This window comes from Antechinus flavipes, chromosome 2 (genome assembly GCF_016432865.1).
Source record: "Antechinus flavipes isolate AdamAnt ecotype Samford, QLD, Australia chromosome 2, AdamAnt_v2, whole genome shotgun sequence".
Classification (NCBI taxonomy): Eukaryota; Metazoa; Chordata; class Mammalia; order Dasyuromorphia; family Dasyuridae; genus Antechinus; species Antechinus flavipes.
In genome coordinates this window covers 474157795-474173775 of record NC_067399.1, presented here as the reverse complement: position 1 = coordinate 474173775, position 15981 = coordinate 474157795, and the positions used below count along the sequence as shown (strand labels likewise).

Genomic DNA, 15981 nt, shown 5'->3' with positions numbered 1-15981 from the left:
ATAAAGTACCCTAATGTTCAATAAACCCAAAGATTCTGCTATTGGATCAAAAATTCACTATTTGATAAAAACAGCTAGGCAACTGGAAAGAAACTAGATTTAGATCAATAATTTCACCTCAAATTCCACAACTGATCTTAGCTAAAAGCCTGAGAAACAATTCACTTCATATTCCAGAATAAACTTCAAATGGGTAAATGACATAAAGATAACATCATAAACAAATTAGAGGAGCAAAAAAGACTAGGGATTGGGGAACAGTTTATGAACAAACGATATAGAGAGGATCAAAGAAGGTACAATGAACAATTTTGATTACATACATGTCTGTACAAACAAAATCAATGAAGCTAAAATTAGAAGAGAAGTCAAGTAGGAACTCCTCTAGTGATATGTGGTCAAAGGATTTCAACAGTTTTCAGAGAAAAAAAAAAACTAAGCTATTAATATTCACATTTTAAAAATACTCTATAAGGGCAGCTAGTTAGCACAGTGAATAGAGTACTATTCCTAGAGTTAGATGGACCTGAGTTCAAATCTGACCCTGGATATTTACTAGTTGTGTGACCCTGAGCAAGACACAACCCTGAGGCTTCCAAAAAAAAAAAAAAGTACTATTCACCTCCAACCTGAAAGCTAATGGACTCAAAAGGCCAGACTGAGACTTTTTTTTTCTTTTAGGGGGGGGAGAAGGGGGAAAGGAATACAGACAACATGGGAATTTGTTTCGCTTAATTATACATATTTGTAAAAAGGTTTTTGTTTTTCTTGTTTTCTCAAAGAGAAGTAGTGGGAAGTAAAATGTCAAATTTTGGTGAAAATAAAATTTAATTAAAAAAGTAAATGATTACAAGTGTTACTTTTAGGATCATTATTGAGAAAGTTTTAATAATTAAGCAGAGTGCGCCAAGAAAGAGAGCCCCTATTCTAACTACCCTCTTTATCTGGGGCACATCTTTTTTTTATAAATGATTCTGTACTGCCAATCCTACAGAGTGGGCTAGCTCTGTTTTTCTCATTTTTAGATGTGTAAACAAAGCTGTCATTGTCACTCAGAACTCAAGGCTCTTAACTCTTGATATTTATTCCAGTGGTGCCCAAAATGGGGACCATGGTTACTTGGTGTTCCCTGAGATTCTTTTAGGGGAGCTACTAGACCAAAACTATTTTTATAACAACATTAAGGCTCATTTGATTATGAAAAAAAATTCTCTCCATGCCATAACTATGTGAGATAAGATTTTCTTCACAAATTTTATATATATATGTGTGTGTGTGTGTGTGTGTGTGTGTGTGTGTGTGTGTGTATACACGATATAAAGTTTTTTTATTTTAAAAACATGTGCACAGACAATTTGACAACACTGACCCTTGCATAGCTTTGTGTTTCAGATTTCCCTTCCTTTCCCCCACTTCCTCCACTAGATGGCAATTCAATATATGTTAAACATGTTAAAAATGTTAAAATATATGTTAAATATATTATATATAAATGTTAAATATATTATATATAAATGTTAAATCCAATATGTATAAACATATTTATACAATTCTCTTGCTGCACAAGAGAACTCAGATCAAGAAAAGGATTGAGTAAGAAAACAAAACGCAAGCAAACAACAACAAAAAAAGTGAGAATGTTATGTTGTGATCCATATTCAGGTCCCACAGTCCTCTCTCTGGGTGTAGATGGCTCTCTTTATCACAAGATCATTGGAAGTGGCATCAATCATCTCATTGTTAGAAAGAGCCACGTTCATCAGAATTGATCATTGTATAATACTGATATTGCCATGTACAATGATCTCCTGATCCTGCTCATTTCACTTTGCATCAGTTCATGTAAGTTTCTCCAGTTCTTTCTGAAATCATCCTGCTGCTCATTTCTTACAGAACAATAATTTTCTATAACATTCACATACCATTCATATACAACTTATTCATCCATTCTCCAACTGATGAGCATTCACTCATCTTGCCACTACAAACAGGGCTGCCACAAACATTTTGGCACATACAGGTCTCTTTCCCTCCTTTAAGATGTCTTTGGAATATAAGCCCAGTAGAAACATTGTTGGGTCAAAGGGTATGCACAGTTTGATAACTTTTTGAGCACAATTCCAAATTGCTCTCCAGAATGGCTCGATGTATTCACAATTCCACCAACAAGGCATCAGTGTCCCAGTTTTCCCACATCCCCTGCAACTTCGTCATTATCTTTTCCTGTCATCCTAGCCAATCTGAGAGGTATGTAGTGGTATCTCAGAGTTGTCTTAATTTGCATTTCTCTGATTAATAGTTATGTTGTTCTCATATGATTAGAAAGTTTTAATTTCTTCATCTGAAAACTGTCTGTTCATATCCTTTGATCATTTGTCAATTGGAGAATGGCTTGGATTCTTATAAATTTGAGTCAATTCTCTATATATATAAATGAGGCCTTTATCAGAATCCTTAAATGTAAAATTTTTTTCCCAATTTATTATTTCCCTTCTGATCTTGTCTGCATTAGCACAAACTATATTTTAACCAAAATAATATATCACTATAGACTGAATACAGAAGCAGATATGAAAATCCAGCTTCTATTAATCCAAACAGCAAAGAAATTTAGAAAAATATGTAAAACAATGCCACTTTTCTTATTAATTTTTTATTTTGAAAAAGTTATTTTTCATAAAAATGTTATATATTTTAAGATGTAATGATTTCATTTTCATCTTTAAATGACTTAATAAATATGTTTTTATATCAGTTTTAATTTCTAATATGATGAATACTGATAGATATAATCAATATAAACAAAAGATCTTTGGAGTCCTCAATAATTGTTAATAATGTAAAGGAGTCCTAAAACCAAAAAGTTTGAGAATTGCTAGTCTATTTTATTTTTCAGTCTTCAGAGTTATTACTTTTTATAAAGAAATTATATTTAAGGGGAAACTGAAAAAATGAAATCACCATTACATCTCCTACATAATACATGCCATATTAGCAAGTTCTGTGCTCCAGAGTGAATTAGATATGGCCTTTATGTGTATCCAATTCCCTCTAAGGTTTGGTCATTAAACAAGAGTGCCCAACACATTCTCTGAACCTAGGTAGTAATGGTATCCTTACCTCTCTATGGGCATCGCTGGAGACTTTGTTGGTATAGCGTAAAACTTCCAACTCCATGTCAGTCTTAATCACACGGCTTTAAAAAAAAAAAGGGGGGGGGGTGAGAACAAGTCAGATGAGAATTGTAATCAAAGTCAGATCTTTTAAATCTAATGAACAGTTTTGTCAGAAATGAAAAATCAACAGGATGTTCACATATCTAATAACTATTTTTCAAAGAAAGAAAATATTTAGCAAAAGCAAAGCAAAATAAACAATTCCAAATTCTACAAACAATGTCAACAGCGAATTCAGTATTCCAATGTTCTCTCAGATAAAATGACCAAATGGAAGACTTGTTCCTTAATGTGTGACTTTATTACACTTTGAAGCATCCTTGACAGACCATTATGACTTCTTAGTGAGCATGGACTTTGACTTCATATATTCATTCCACATCTAATCAGAGTCCCCAAATATCTTGACAAGATCCCTTATTACTGAATAACTGGAATACTCAAAAAGTTACTAGATGGATTTTAGAATCATATCTAACCTTTTCTCTCATGCAAAAATTATATGAGAAAGCTACTAGAGCCTGTCAGTACCATCTACACTGACCATTTTTATAAAGGAAAATATAATAAGTTTAAAGGAATAAAGGGTAAAACACCAGCCACTTGAATCCTTCTGGAGTTCATTTTTGCCTTTAATTGAATAAATTTCATCTAGACATCAACAACAATATCTAAGAAAAGCTTTGGATTCACAAAAAGCTATCTTCTGAGTTAAAATTTCTTTTCTTTTCTTTTCTTTTCTTTTTTTTTTTTTTGCATCATAGAGCCTTTTGACTGTCTGATGAAGTAGATGAACTCCTTCTCAGGATGTTTTTAAACACATAAAATAAAATTCATAAAATTAGAAAGACAGACACTGAAATATAGTATCAAAATATTTTCTTTTAGTTTAAACATCCCAAATTAAGAACTCCTGTTCTAGATATAACTCATTGCTCACATGAGGCCCCAGAAAGACATTATGAACACAACTTATTCCTTTCTTTAGGGCTTTTATAACCTTGTACTCCTTTCACCAAAAAAAAATTCACAACCTCTCAAAAGGTTGTCAAGACACAAATCTCACAAAATGAGCCCTGTTATGGACTCCCTTATTGTTAAAAAATAAGGTCCCCCTTTCTCTCACAATAGGCTACTGAAGTTCATGAACAGCTTAGGAGAAAGAAGGCATGGATATGTCTACTTTTCACATTTGAGGTGTTTTGGTACGAGCCCCTTTATGAAGTTGTGAGTCAGACAGCTTCTTTCACTTATCAGTTTGTCAACAACAATTATGATAGAATAGTTTCTTTCCATAATCTTGATAGGAATGCAGAGGAATGAAGAGGATTTCTGTTTGTACATGAAATCGTACATGACATTGGGTTTTGGACACACAGCTGCCTTTTTTTTTGGCTCACAGATGCCACACCGTGTTCCCCTCCACACTATGTCCAACTCTCAACATCCACAGCCAATGGAAGCTAACATTCACTAGTTATCTCAGAGCTCTCTAGAGAACACATCTTCCTAGTTTCTCAAACTATAATAATATAGACTTCCTTGTTTGTCTGGGCTAAAGCTAATAGAAATAAAGTTGTTGAGAACCTGAAATAGTCACTCTTTTAAAACTAAAAGCATAAAAACTGCCCACGACAAACATATATTTACCTAATAACAGAGCCTATGGCTTTTTATACTTCTTTTTTGGAAAGAGAAGAGGAAGGAGAGGAACCAAGTTCTTTACCCCTCAAAGTCTGAAAGTATAACAGTGATAGTTGATTAGCTTGAGAGCTCTGACATGTTCCTTTTCTTTATTTTTTTTAATTAAATTAAATTTATTTATTTTTATTAAAGCTTTTTATTTATAAAACATATGCATGAGTAATTTTTCAACAATGAACCTTGCAAAACCTTCTGTTCCAAATTTTCCCCTCTTTCCGCCCCCACCCTCTCCCCTAGATGGCAGGTGATCCAATACATGTTAAATATGTTAAAATATATGTTAAATCCAATATATGTACACATACTTATACATTTATTTTGCTGCACAAAAAAACTGGATCAAGAAGAAAAAAACTGTGAAAGAAAATAAAATACAAGCAAACAACAACAGAAAGAGCAAGAATGCTATGTTATGATCCACACTCAGTTCCCTACAGTCCTCTCTCTGGGTATAAATGGCTCTCTTCATCACTGAACAATTGGAACTGGCCTGAATCATCTCATTGAGCCACATCCATCAGAATTAATCATCGTATAATCCATGCAAGTTGCCATGAATAATGATCTCATGGATCTGAATATTTCACTTAGCATCAGTTCATGTAAATCTCTCCAGACCTCTCTGAAATCATCCTGTTGGTCATTTCTTACTGAACAATAATATTCCATATTATTCATATACCACAATTTATTTAGCCATTCTCCAATGGATGGGCATCCACTCAGTTTCCAGTTTCTAGCCACTACAAAGAGGGCTGCCACAGACATTCATGCACATACAGGTCCCTTTCCCCCTTTAAGATCTCTTTGGGATATAAGCACAGTAGTAACACTGCTGGGTCAAAGGATATGCACAGTTTGATAACTTTTTGAGCATAGTTCCAAATTGTTCTCCAAAATGGATGGATGCATTCACAATTCCATCAACAATGTATCAGTATCCTAGTTTTTCCACATCCCCCCCAACATTCATCATTATCTTTTCCTGTCATCTTAGCCAACCTGACAGGTGTGTAGTGGTATCTCAGAGTTGTCTTAATTTGCATTTCTCTGATCAATAATGATTTGGAGATGTGTTCCTTTTCAAACATGGTCTAAATCAGCCTTTAGGCAGCCTGGTGGCTTCCCCTGTTCCTGAAAACTACTATACAGTGCCAGGATTAGACCAGACAACTAACCACGATTGGTCCCTCCTGCTGCTTGAACTCCTGAGCTCAAGAGATCCTCAGCCTCCCCAATAGCAGGGCTGACAAACAAGAAAGTCTGTCTTCCCTGGCTTCCCACATTTCCTGCCACACACTGAACATATCACACCAAACTCCTCAACACTGTGCAGAAGAGGCCTGGGAGTGGGAGAGAATATGGTTTCTGTAGTCTTTAGTATTGTATTGGAAAGCCACCAATAGGAGAGCATTTCCATGTGTGCATGCAGATGTGGAAACAGCACCAATACTGAAAAGACCAACCATCCGATTTCATACAAAAGTAAACCTACTTCAGTCACAGTGAAGCAAGAATGGTCACAGAACAGGCTGTGGTGTAGAAATCATTCCCACATGATAAATGCCAATGCTGAAAGCCGCTTCTTTTCAAGTTTGAGCAGGAACAAGTTTACTCAGTAATGATGATTTTTTGAGTTTGAATTATTTCTTTTATGTTCAACAACTGATGTGGAGCTGATTCTCTTTATAGTTAGATCCCTGCTCCTTGAGAGAGGCAAGAGTCTGACTGTTGGAGAACAGCTTTTCTCTTTCACTGATGGAAAGAAGTTTCCTTTCAGAAAATGAAGCGTCATCCGTGCTGCAGAGCCCAGGTAGTACCTGGCGAGTTCCCTAGAGCACTAGACTGTAAGCACCTGGAATGGGGGGCCTGTACATGGCACAGACAGCCCTGTAAGCCTGGTGTCTAGTAAAGAGCCATGCTTATTAAACTTCTGTTGTTAGGCATCCAACCAACGAGTCACCTCGGCAGTCAGTGCAGTTCTTTAGCTCCTTCAGAAAAGTGGTGACTCCAGCCTCCCATTGCCCCAATGACAAAGGTGTGGTCCAATTATGATCCCATAGTCACTGAACGACTGTTTCTGGGGAGGAGTCAGATGCCTACACTCAGGCTCACAAACAAGCCACCATGCCAGCTTATAAAAGAAAATGGCCATGTGATGAGGCGTCCTAGTCCATTCCCTAAGCCCCAATTCCACTTTTAGGTTCTGTAACTGAAGGTCTACTTAGTGTGCCCTGAATTTTTGTTCTGGTCACGTAAAGAAGTATCATGAACTGAGCCAGTTAGAATTATCCTACAATTGCACTACTGAGATGAGATCTGTATGGCAGGGCTTCAGCCTGACCCAATTTAATCCAAGGCAAAAATAAATAAATAAATGAATGAATTCTGAAAATAGAACTTTGTCATGTGAAAGGTAAGAAGCACCTCACGGATTTAACCAATTATCCATAGTTTACCCTAGACACAAAATCTAGTCTGGCCACTGGACTAAATAGAATTCTTCCCAACTTGGATTCAGTTATCTCCATCACCAGAAGGACCAGGACCAGTTTTAATTCTCTGTGGAAAATAGCAACACTTTTAAGCATTCCACAAGAAGATTCTTCGATTTTAAGAAAGAATTTACTTCCTAAAGCCTGCTGGATATGTCTATCTCTGGGTATAAGGTAGCAAGGAAAATGAAATGAGTTGTTATCTGTATTTATACAATGTCTATGAATTTCTAAAGGTAAAGAGATGCTTGATAAAGGTGTTAATCAAGCTAAATATAATTCACGAATAGTCAGGAGGGAAATGAGAAAATATTTGTCATGACTTTAATTTACTTTTAAAGTTCTACAGAGGACTGAAGATACCCAGGCATTGAAGTGGCACAAGAGATAGAACACTGAGCCTGTCTGTACTTGGGAAGACCTGAGTTCAATCTCTAGCTGTTGTGACTTTGAGCAAGTCACTTAACTTTCTGCCTCGGTTTGCTAAACTGTAAAATGGGAATCTTACCTCTCAAAGCTGTTTCAAGGATCAAATGAGACAATAATTGTACAACATAGTAAGCATTCTATAAATGTTAACTATTATAACTATTATCATTGGGGGGACCAAATGAGATGATCTTTGTAAACTTAGTTTAGTGCCTGACACAGAGTAATCACTGTAATAAATACTTGTTCCCTTCCTAAGGGCTTCTTATAGAGTAATACTGATGTTAATGGAGAAATAATAAGCAGAGCTAAAGCAGTCTTCTATACAATTCTAAATTTTTCCATCAATAAATCCATATGCATGTATAATGTTTAATATAAAAGTAGCTATGAATATTAAAAGCATTCTTTCAATGAATAACAAATAGAATTTAGTCATACAGACATAAGAAGTATATTCTTAAACCAAGAAATATCTGGTCATTTAGTGAAGTGGAGAGTGGTAAAAACAATAGACTAGGGGAGTTTAGGAGTCAGGAGACATGGGCTCACTTCAATTTAATCAACAATAATGTAACACCTACTGTATGAGGGGTGTTGTACTGAGTCAAAGAAAATGAAAAGTAGATAAATTTTTTATCCCCAAGAAACTGAAGGCAGAGATTATTTCATTTTTGCCTGTATATATCTATCACTCAGAATGGTACTTGGAATAATGTGAGTTTAATAACTGCTTGTCAAGCTGAACCAAACTAGTATATAATATATATATATATATCACCTGAGTAAATCAGAACATAAGACAAAGTGTGAGGTGACGTTTAAGGAGAGGGGATGGCATTTGAGTTGAAATTCAATAGGTAATAAGGGTGAGGAAAGGCACAAGCAATGAAATGGAAGCAAGAAGGCACAGAGAATGTTCAGGGGATAGACAGCAGTCCAGATTGACTGAAGGACTAAATCCAGTGGACACAGGATCACAGGTTTAGTAATTCTTAGCTAACATCTAATCTAGTCTCATTTTAACAGGGAGGAAACTGAGCCCTAAAGAAGTAATATGACCAACCCAAAATCATATAGGTCATAAATGGCAGTGCGGGGATTTAAAAACAGGATTCTAAATCCAGAGCTCTTTCCATTGCACCAGCATTGCTGGTGAAAGAAATGAGGGAAATCTGGAAAGGTCTGTTCGTACCTGATTAGATACTGATCCAGGTACTAGTAAATAGCTGGCCTCACCAGGCAAAGGAGTTTGATGAATGTTCTTTGGTGGGCAAAATAAGGAGTTACTAAAAATTTTGAGGAAGAGAAGTATGACTAGACTTCTAGCCCTGGTTCTGATATTAAGTTGCTAAATTGCTTTGTTGAGTGATTTCATGTCTAAAAGCTTTCTTTCTCTTCTGCAAATGAGGGTGCTGGACAAAGTGCACATGAAGATTCCTCCTATTTTGAACATAACGTGATTCTAAGTTTGGGGGAAGATGTCAAAAGGCAAGAAAGCTGGGCCATTAAAAGAATAAAACCCACTCAAACTTGGAAGTTTTAGGGTCATCTGTTGCATGATCTGCAATGAGGTAGGAAGACAAAGAGAGGGAAGAAAGGGGAGAGAAAGAGGAAGGAAGGAAGGAAAGGAGGGAGGGAAAAAAGGAGAGAGAGAGAGGGAGAAAGAGAGAGGGAGAGAGGGAGGGAGGAAGAAAAAGAGAGAGAGGGAGGAAGGAAGGGAGGGGGAGAGAAAGAAAAAAGAGAGAGAGAGAGAGAGAGAGAGAACGAACTTGACCAAAAAAAAAAAAAAAGTATGTAGGACTTTTTAAATGTTCTCCCTTCACAAACTTGCCTTGGGGCTTAAGTGCAGAATTAAGACATCAGTTAAAGAAGACATGAATGGTACAATGATTAAAACAGTAGCAAGACAAAATGAAGTATTTCTTAAATTGCTCTTTAAGACTTAATGTGATATGAACAAAGAAACTTTTAAAAGGAAGATCTCAAAGTCATGCTGAAAGATAAACTCAACACTGCCCATCTGGGGTCTTACCACCTATATAGCTAGAGGGTCTTTCAGCAATCACCCATACCCCTGCTCTGAAACTCATCGGTGACTAACAGGATAAAACTGAAGACTAAAGCTTTCCAAAGGCAGGGATAGAAAAAGATGGCTCACTGGGTCCATGTATCAAGAGAAAATAAGCATATAAATATAAAACATAACCCATTAGTCTTTACAGAGAAATGAGGGTCTTATGAAAATGAATGAATTTTCAAATGTGTTTTTTAAAGTGAGATTTTTATTTGCTGCAATGTAAATTGTGGTAGCAGGTGAACAAGAGATAATGGAGGTACCTCAGGTTCCAGGCAGTATGGACACTTTTGAAGTGAATCTCAAATTTCTGGGTATAAAGTCCAATGCATTCATTTCCTCAGTTTTACTTGATGGAGGTACCTCAAGTTCCAGACAGTATGGACACTTTTGGAAGTGAATCTCAAATTTCTGGGTATAAAGTCCAATGCATTCATTTCCTCAGTTTTACTTGATTATCCTAATTATGAGATGGATGAGCCATAGTTTCAGATTTGTTTGTTCTCCCTATGTGCCTTGTCTTTTGTTTTTTGATGTAGAGTAAAACCTCAGTAACACAAAATGCTTGAGGAATCAAATGTTCTGATTGTTTTTTGTTTGTTTGCTAACTGAGGGCTAAAAATATCTCTATTAAAAACAAAAAAGATAAATTAACTTAATCTTAGGCAAATACCTAGTATTATCCAGCCTTGCTCTAGTATTCTGTGATTCTAAATGATTCCCTAAAATGCACTGACGGTTAAACTAAACCCATAATAAACCCCTAATTCATTACCTAGGAATATTTAGTCACTATTTTCTTATCTAGGCCAAGGGACAAATCACCGAAGCTATTAGATCTCATGATACATTTTCCTCTACTATGCTATGCTCCGCTGGTACCTCAGGGTATGGTATGGACATTGAAAAAACAGGAATGTAGAAATATGCATCTTATCCAACTGCCTAATTAATATACTCAGAATAATTTCACTTCACTCAATTAGCAGCTCTAAAAATAGAACAACTCAGTTTAAAACAAACTTACTTAAAAATTCCAAAATTCTCACAACAATTTCCATCATTCCTCTATGATTTTTACAGGAGTACTAAACTGTAAACCAGAATACTAAGCTATTATTCAGGGGAAAAAATGTCTCCTTTTATTTTCTCCCCCTACTTTCAGAATAATGTAATCTTGCAAAACAGGGAAGAAGTATATTCTAAATTACAAAAGCCAAAACTCCGTTCTTATTAAGTTTCAACTTCAGACTCATACATATTGAAACTACAATACCCATGGTAAAAGAAGAAATTATCAGCTATGATCTCATGTTTGTGGAGAAGAATATGATTACATTAGAATTTACAGGAACTCACAAGGCATTTGCTTCGGATAATGGTGTACAATAAAACAGTCGCCACAAGAAAATGGATAACACTTGAATGGCAAAAACGTAAAAACGAATCTTCAACTGCTCTAGGAAGCAGATGCCTGCAGATCACTCAGGCTCTTTCTTGAGAAATTCTAAATTCTGAGCTCTTGCAGGTTAGTGTGTGCACAGGTGTGTAAACAACTAACATGAGGAGCCATATTGTAGGGCCCAATATATCAGCAGCAACTGCAGCTCTGTCATCTGGACCTGGGCACTTTTACAAGCCTCATCCCTCCTTCCAACTTGATTGCAAAATGGTATCCAGTGGCAAAACAGATGTGTGAGGCAGTAACTTTGAATTACCCAGGCCTTTGCACTATCAGAGGTGCAATTCTGGCAGAGCTGCTTGAAACCTTGGACTTCTCAAGAGAGGCTCAATGGGAGCAAAACACTGAGGTACTCAGTACGATGGTGCATTTAATAGAACCAGATTTCTGTGGTCAAAAAATGTGCTAAGGACCTCACATTTTATGCATTCATTTCAAAGCCATATTGCCAGGATCCAAGCCAGAGGGAGGCTTATATTCTCCCAAAATGATTAATAAGGAACAGAAACTATGACAATTATAAAATCTTCTTGGAGTAGGGGTACAAGTCACCTCTTTTGTTCTAGTTAAGAAAGAAATGTCCTTCACCATAAAAACAGGTCATCAATACTATCCATTCATCAGGACTATGAATAATGAAATCCAGTACCCATCACTGCTCAGATTCAGTCATGTAGTAGGCCTTCAATGCCATAGCACTGTTGTCCCCAATTCCCTCAGCTGCATGAGACACCTGCAAACTAGATGCATGGCTGCAAGAAGGCTTTCTAATGTCATTAATTCTCACAGTCATTTGCATGATATTATATCTATACTGCGAACCAGACTATCAGGCAAAGTCAAGACTTCATCCCAATCAAGGTACACATGTACTCTTAAGGGGCTGCCTACCTCAGGTATCATGCTACATATTCAGAGCATGAGAACTGATCCCATGCCTGAGATACATAGTGAACAAAGTAAACTGGCAAGAGAAACAGGTGGTACAATGCCTAAGCAGAAAGAAATTTTTTTTGCTTCATTGCTGGTTTGCCCTTCTCTTCTTCCTACCACCCTTTTATACTAAAACTGAGATATAAATGTGGAACCTCTTTGGCAGAATGGAGAAAACTTCGCTTTGTATTCTCCTTTATAAACCCTTCCCACCACTATGAAGACAGGTGTATCCTATCTTGGGGAGTATGGGATTGAGAAGACTAAAAACAAGTTTGGCCCACCGGAAAGAAGGCTTTGCTACTTTAATAAAACCAATGTGGAGTTTCTGATTAGAACTGATGAATGATCCACTTAGTGGGAGGAGAAAGAGAGAGAAAATGAAGGAAAGACTTCCTTTTATAGTGAGGAAAATGAGAACCCGAGTGGGGAAGGGATTTGCCCATAGTCACATAGAGAATCAGTAACAGAGTTGGGAGTAGAGCCCAGGATTCCTGACTCCCAGGTCTGTACTAATTGTTTAGGGTTTAAATGGAGCTAAGTGCCTAGACACAATCACACTTTCTGAAGAGAGAGAAGGAATAAAACCAATAGGACACAGTGGTATCATTTGAATGCACTAATAAGTTGTAATTGACATCATGGGAAAGACAATTTCATATTGAGCCTCACTTCCTCCCATAATTAGGAAGAAACATCAACACTCACTCCATCCAGCATCACTTTCATTTCTGGGCAGGCAATTACGATGATTACAATGGATTTCATTGAGAATTATTACAGTCATGAGAACAGCAAAGGACCCATGCCATTAAAACCCATCCCAAAGGAAGCTATAATGATGTGACATTTATAAAACTGCTGTTTGCAATGAGTGTCAAATCATTTCTCCTTCGGGTGCTCATTTTCATAACATTAGGCTATATTCTTATGAAGCAAAGTTCATCTTACAGCCATGGGATTTAACTAGAATTAAAGTTCATTTCTTTCTGAAGCATGACCTAATGCTTTATCTCTTAGGAGTCAAAAAAATATTGACAGGACATTGTTGATCCACCAGCACAGAGATAAGATGTGGGTCCTGTGAACAGTTATGGCTCAGGGAGAGAATTTCAGGTGACAGCAGTAGCAAACCCATTTCAGAGTTAAAATTGGGGAAAAGAAGTTAGAAGGGACTTTTGTTTTTAAGAAATATTATTAAAGAACTCCAGCCAGTCTTTTCAGATAGCCATATTCTCAGAAGAAATTTCAGTAACCTCTTTCAAATTTCAATAACAGCCCACTATTAGGGGACTGGACTTGGTTTTAAGTAGTATGGCCATCCTGTACTAGTCTTCTCTTTAGGAGATTCTCACCACTTTTGCTTCACATTAGGGACTGAGCAAAGGTGTCACAATGCACTGGTAATAACATAATCATAGTCTTTTTATCAATATCTCTGAGAGTGTGCCACCTAATTTGTTGTAGAAAGGACTCTATCTGTGATTTGAAACCTCAATCTCTGGTCAACTGTCACCCAGCTTCTTACTTTTGCCTTATACATTGAATTTAACTGATATTCTCATTAAGTTCTGGTCCTAGTTACCAACTCACGTTTTCTTTTAAGCTCTTGATTGGACACGGTTTTGGAACTTGATTCTATATAGAGGAAAAAGCCTTGGAATGAATCAGACTGATGTTTAGGTATGATGGAAGGGATGGGAGGGAGAAGGCCACTTCTGAGGGATAAATAAATTAAGAATTAACACTCACCATTCCACAATTTCTGGATGAAGAATGGTGTTGTTGACTTTGAACCTGTCCAAAAAAAATAAATAAATAAAATGCATCAATTCAATTAAAAAACATTTGTGAAGCTCCTAAGATGTGCAAAGCCCTGGAGTGGGCACTATGAAAAGATTCAAAAACTACTTAAATAAAAGCTCATAGACCAAGAAAAGTGATAAACTATAATACAAAACAGAACAAAATAGTAAGTACAAGCAAAATTTTCCACCTAAGTTACTTTTTAAAATATTATTACCAAGAAAAGATAAAAATAAATGCAAACTTTAGCCTTGTTCTCTATAGCAAAGAATTTCTATTCATATATACAGATTGATCACCTACTGAACTACTAAAGTCTTCTAGATTTGCCTCTGGAAAACCCTTTCAGGGCCTCTGAATGCTTGCTGTGAATGACTCCAAGGGAAGAAAAGAAACTCTTGCCAAATATCCACTAAAATTGGAGTCATAACATTTAGTTCTCATTTCAAGAATATTAATTAGCTATAAACCAGAATGACCGAAGAGACTCCAAAATTACATGAATGTAGCAAGGACAAGCACTTCTATTTGCAGAATACATATATGAGTGGCTCACAGCACTTCATACATTTAATTTTTTAAAATTAAGCTAAGTATGATAACGTTCGGGGGACAGATGAAATAGAGGAGTCACTCAGACAACAGCAGATCTAAAACAAACACAGAATCACCTTCTGCTATGAAATCACCCCATGGGGTTGTTAGGTGAAATAAGTAATGACAATTAACATTTCTCTATAATGGTGGAAGGTTTGTAAAGTTATTTTTTATTAAAGTTTTTTATTTTCAAAACATAAGCAAGGATAATTTTTCAACACTGACCCTTGATAAATCTCGTGTTCCAATTTTTCCCCCATTCCCCCCACCCACTTCCCTAGATGGTATGTAATCCAATATATATTAAACATGGTAAAAAATATATATTAAATCCAATATAACCATATATATTTATATAATTCTCTTATCGCATAAAAAAATCAGATCAAAAAGTAAAAAAAGAAAAATGAGAAAGAAAATAAAATTCAAGCAAACCACAACAATAAGTGAAAATTCTATGTGTGATCCACATTCAATTCCCAGACGGTTCTCATCATCACAAGATCACTGGAACTGATCTGAATCATTTCAGTGTTGAAAACAGCTACATCCATCAGAATTGATCATCGTATAGTCTTGTTGCTATGTATTTGTAAGTTTCTTTATATATGCTATCTCCTTTGAACTTCACACTAATCCTATGTTACTGTCATCCTCATTTCATATTTGAGGAAATGGGCCCAAAGAACTAGGGGATCTAACCATAGTCCCAGTAAGTTTTAGGGATGGGATATAAAGTCAGGCTTCTTCTGGTTTCAGGTCCAACACCCTTTTTCACTATCTGCAGGGGCTTCTAGGCCATGTTATTGATAATAAGCTATTTCCTAAGTGAAAGCCAGAATATGGGAATTACTTTGAATGATGTGAGCATCATGATGGATGAAAGCAACAACTTTGCTCATTGGGCAAAAAGTTGAAAATGAAATTTAAACCTTCACAAAGTCACCCATACATAAAAAGATCAAATTTACTTCCATCTGGAAAAGTTCCTTTGCCTTTATTAATAAAGGATGTGAAACACCTGGCAACTAAGTTAATTTATACAAGGCACATAATGCCAAGGGGAAAAAAATTACATAAAAAATTAGGGCTGGCTAGTATAACATGAAGCAAAGGAAGAAAGCGAAATTTCCCAAAAGCCAAATACAGCAAAAATGCCAGTCACAAAAAATGCATATCTCAAAGTTCAACCTTCAACTTGCAAAAGGTAAAAGTCAGACACATGGTCACATATTCACAATCACAGGCACAGAGAACTGGACCCAGTGACAAATATTCATGAAACAGACAGGGAGCAAGATA

General features: G+C 36.2%; 1 protein-coding gene across 1 annotated transcript in view; it reads right to left on the bottom strand.

Moving 5' to 3' along the window:
* Positions 1-15981, bottom strand: part of PEPD (peptidase D) — a 255845-nt gene that overhangs the window by 167708 nt on the left and 72156 nt on the right. Inside the window, exons 7-8 of the mRNA XM_051979735.1 lie at positions 14029-14073; positions 3121-3196 (exon numbers count right to left, since the gene is read on the bottom strand). Of these exons, the coding sequence (XP_051835695.1) occupies positions 3121-3196; positions 14029-14073 (121 nt within the window). The remainder of the gene's footprint in view (positions 1-3120; positions 3197-14028; positions 14074-15981) is intronic.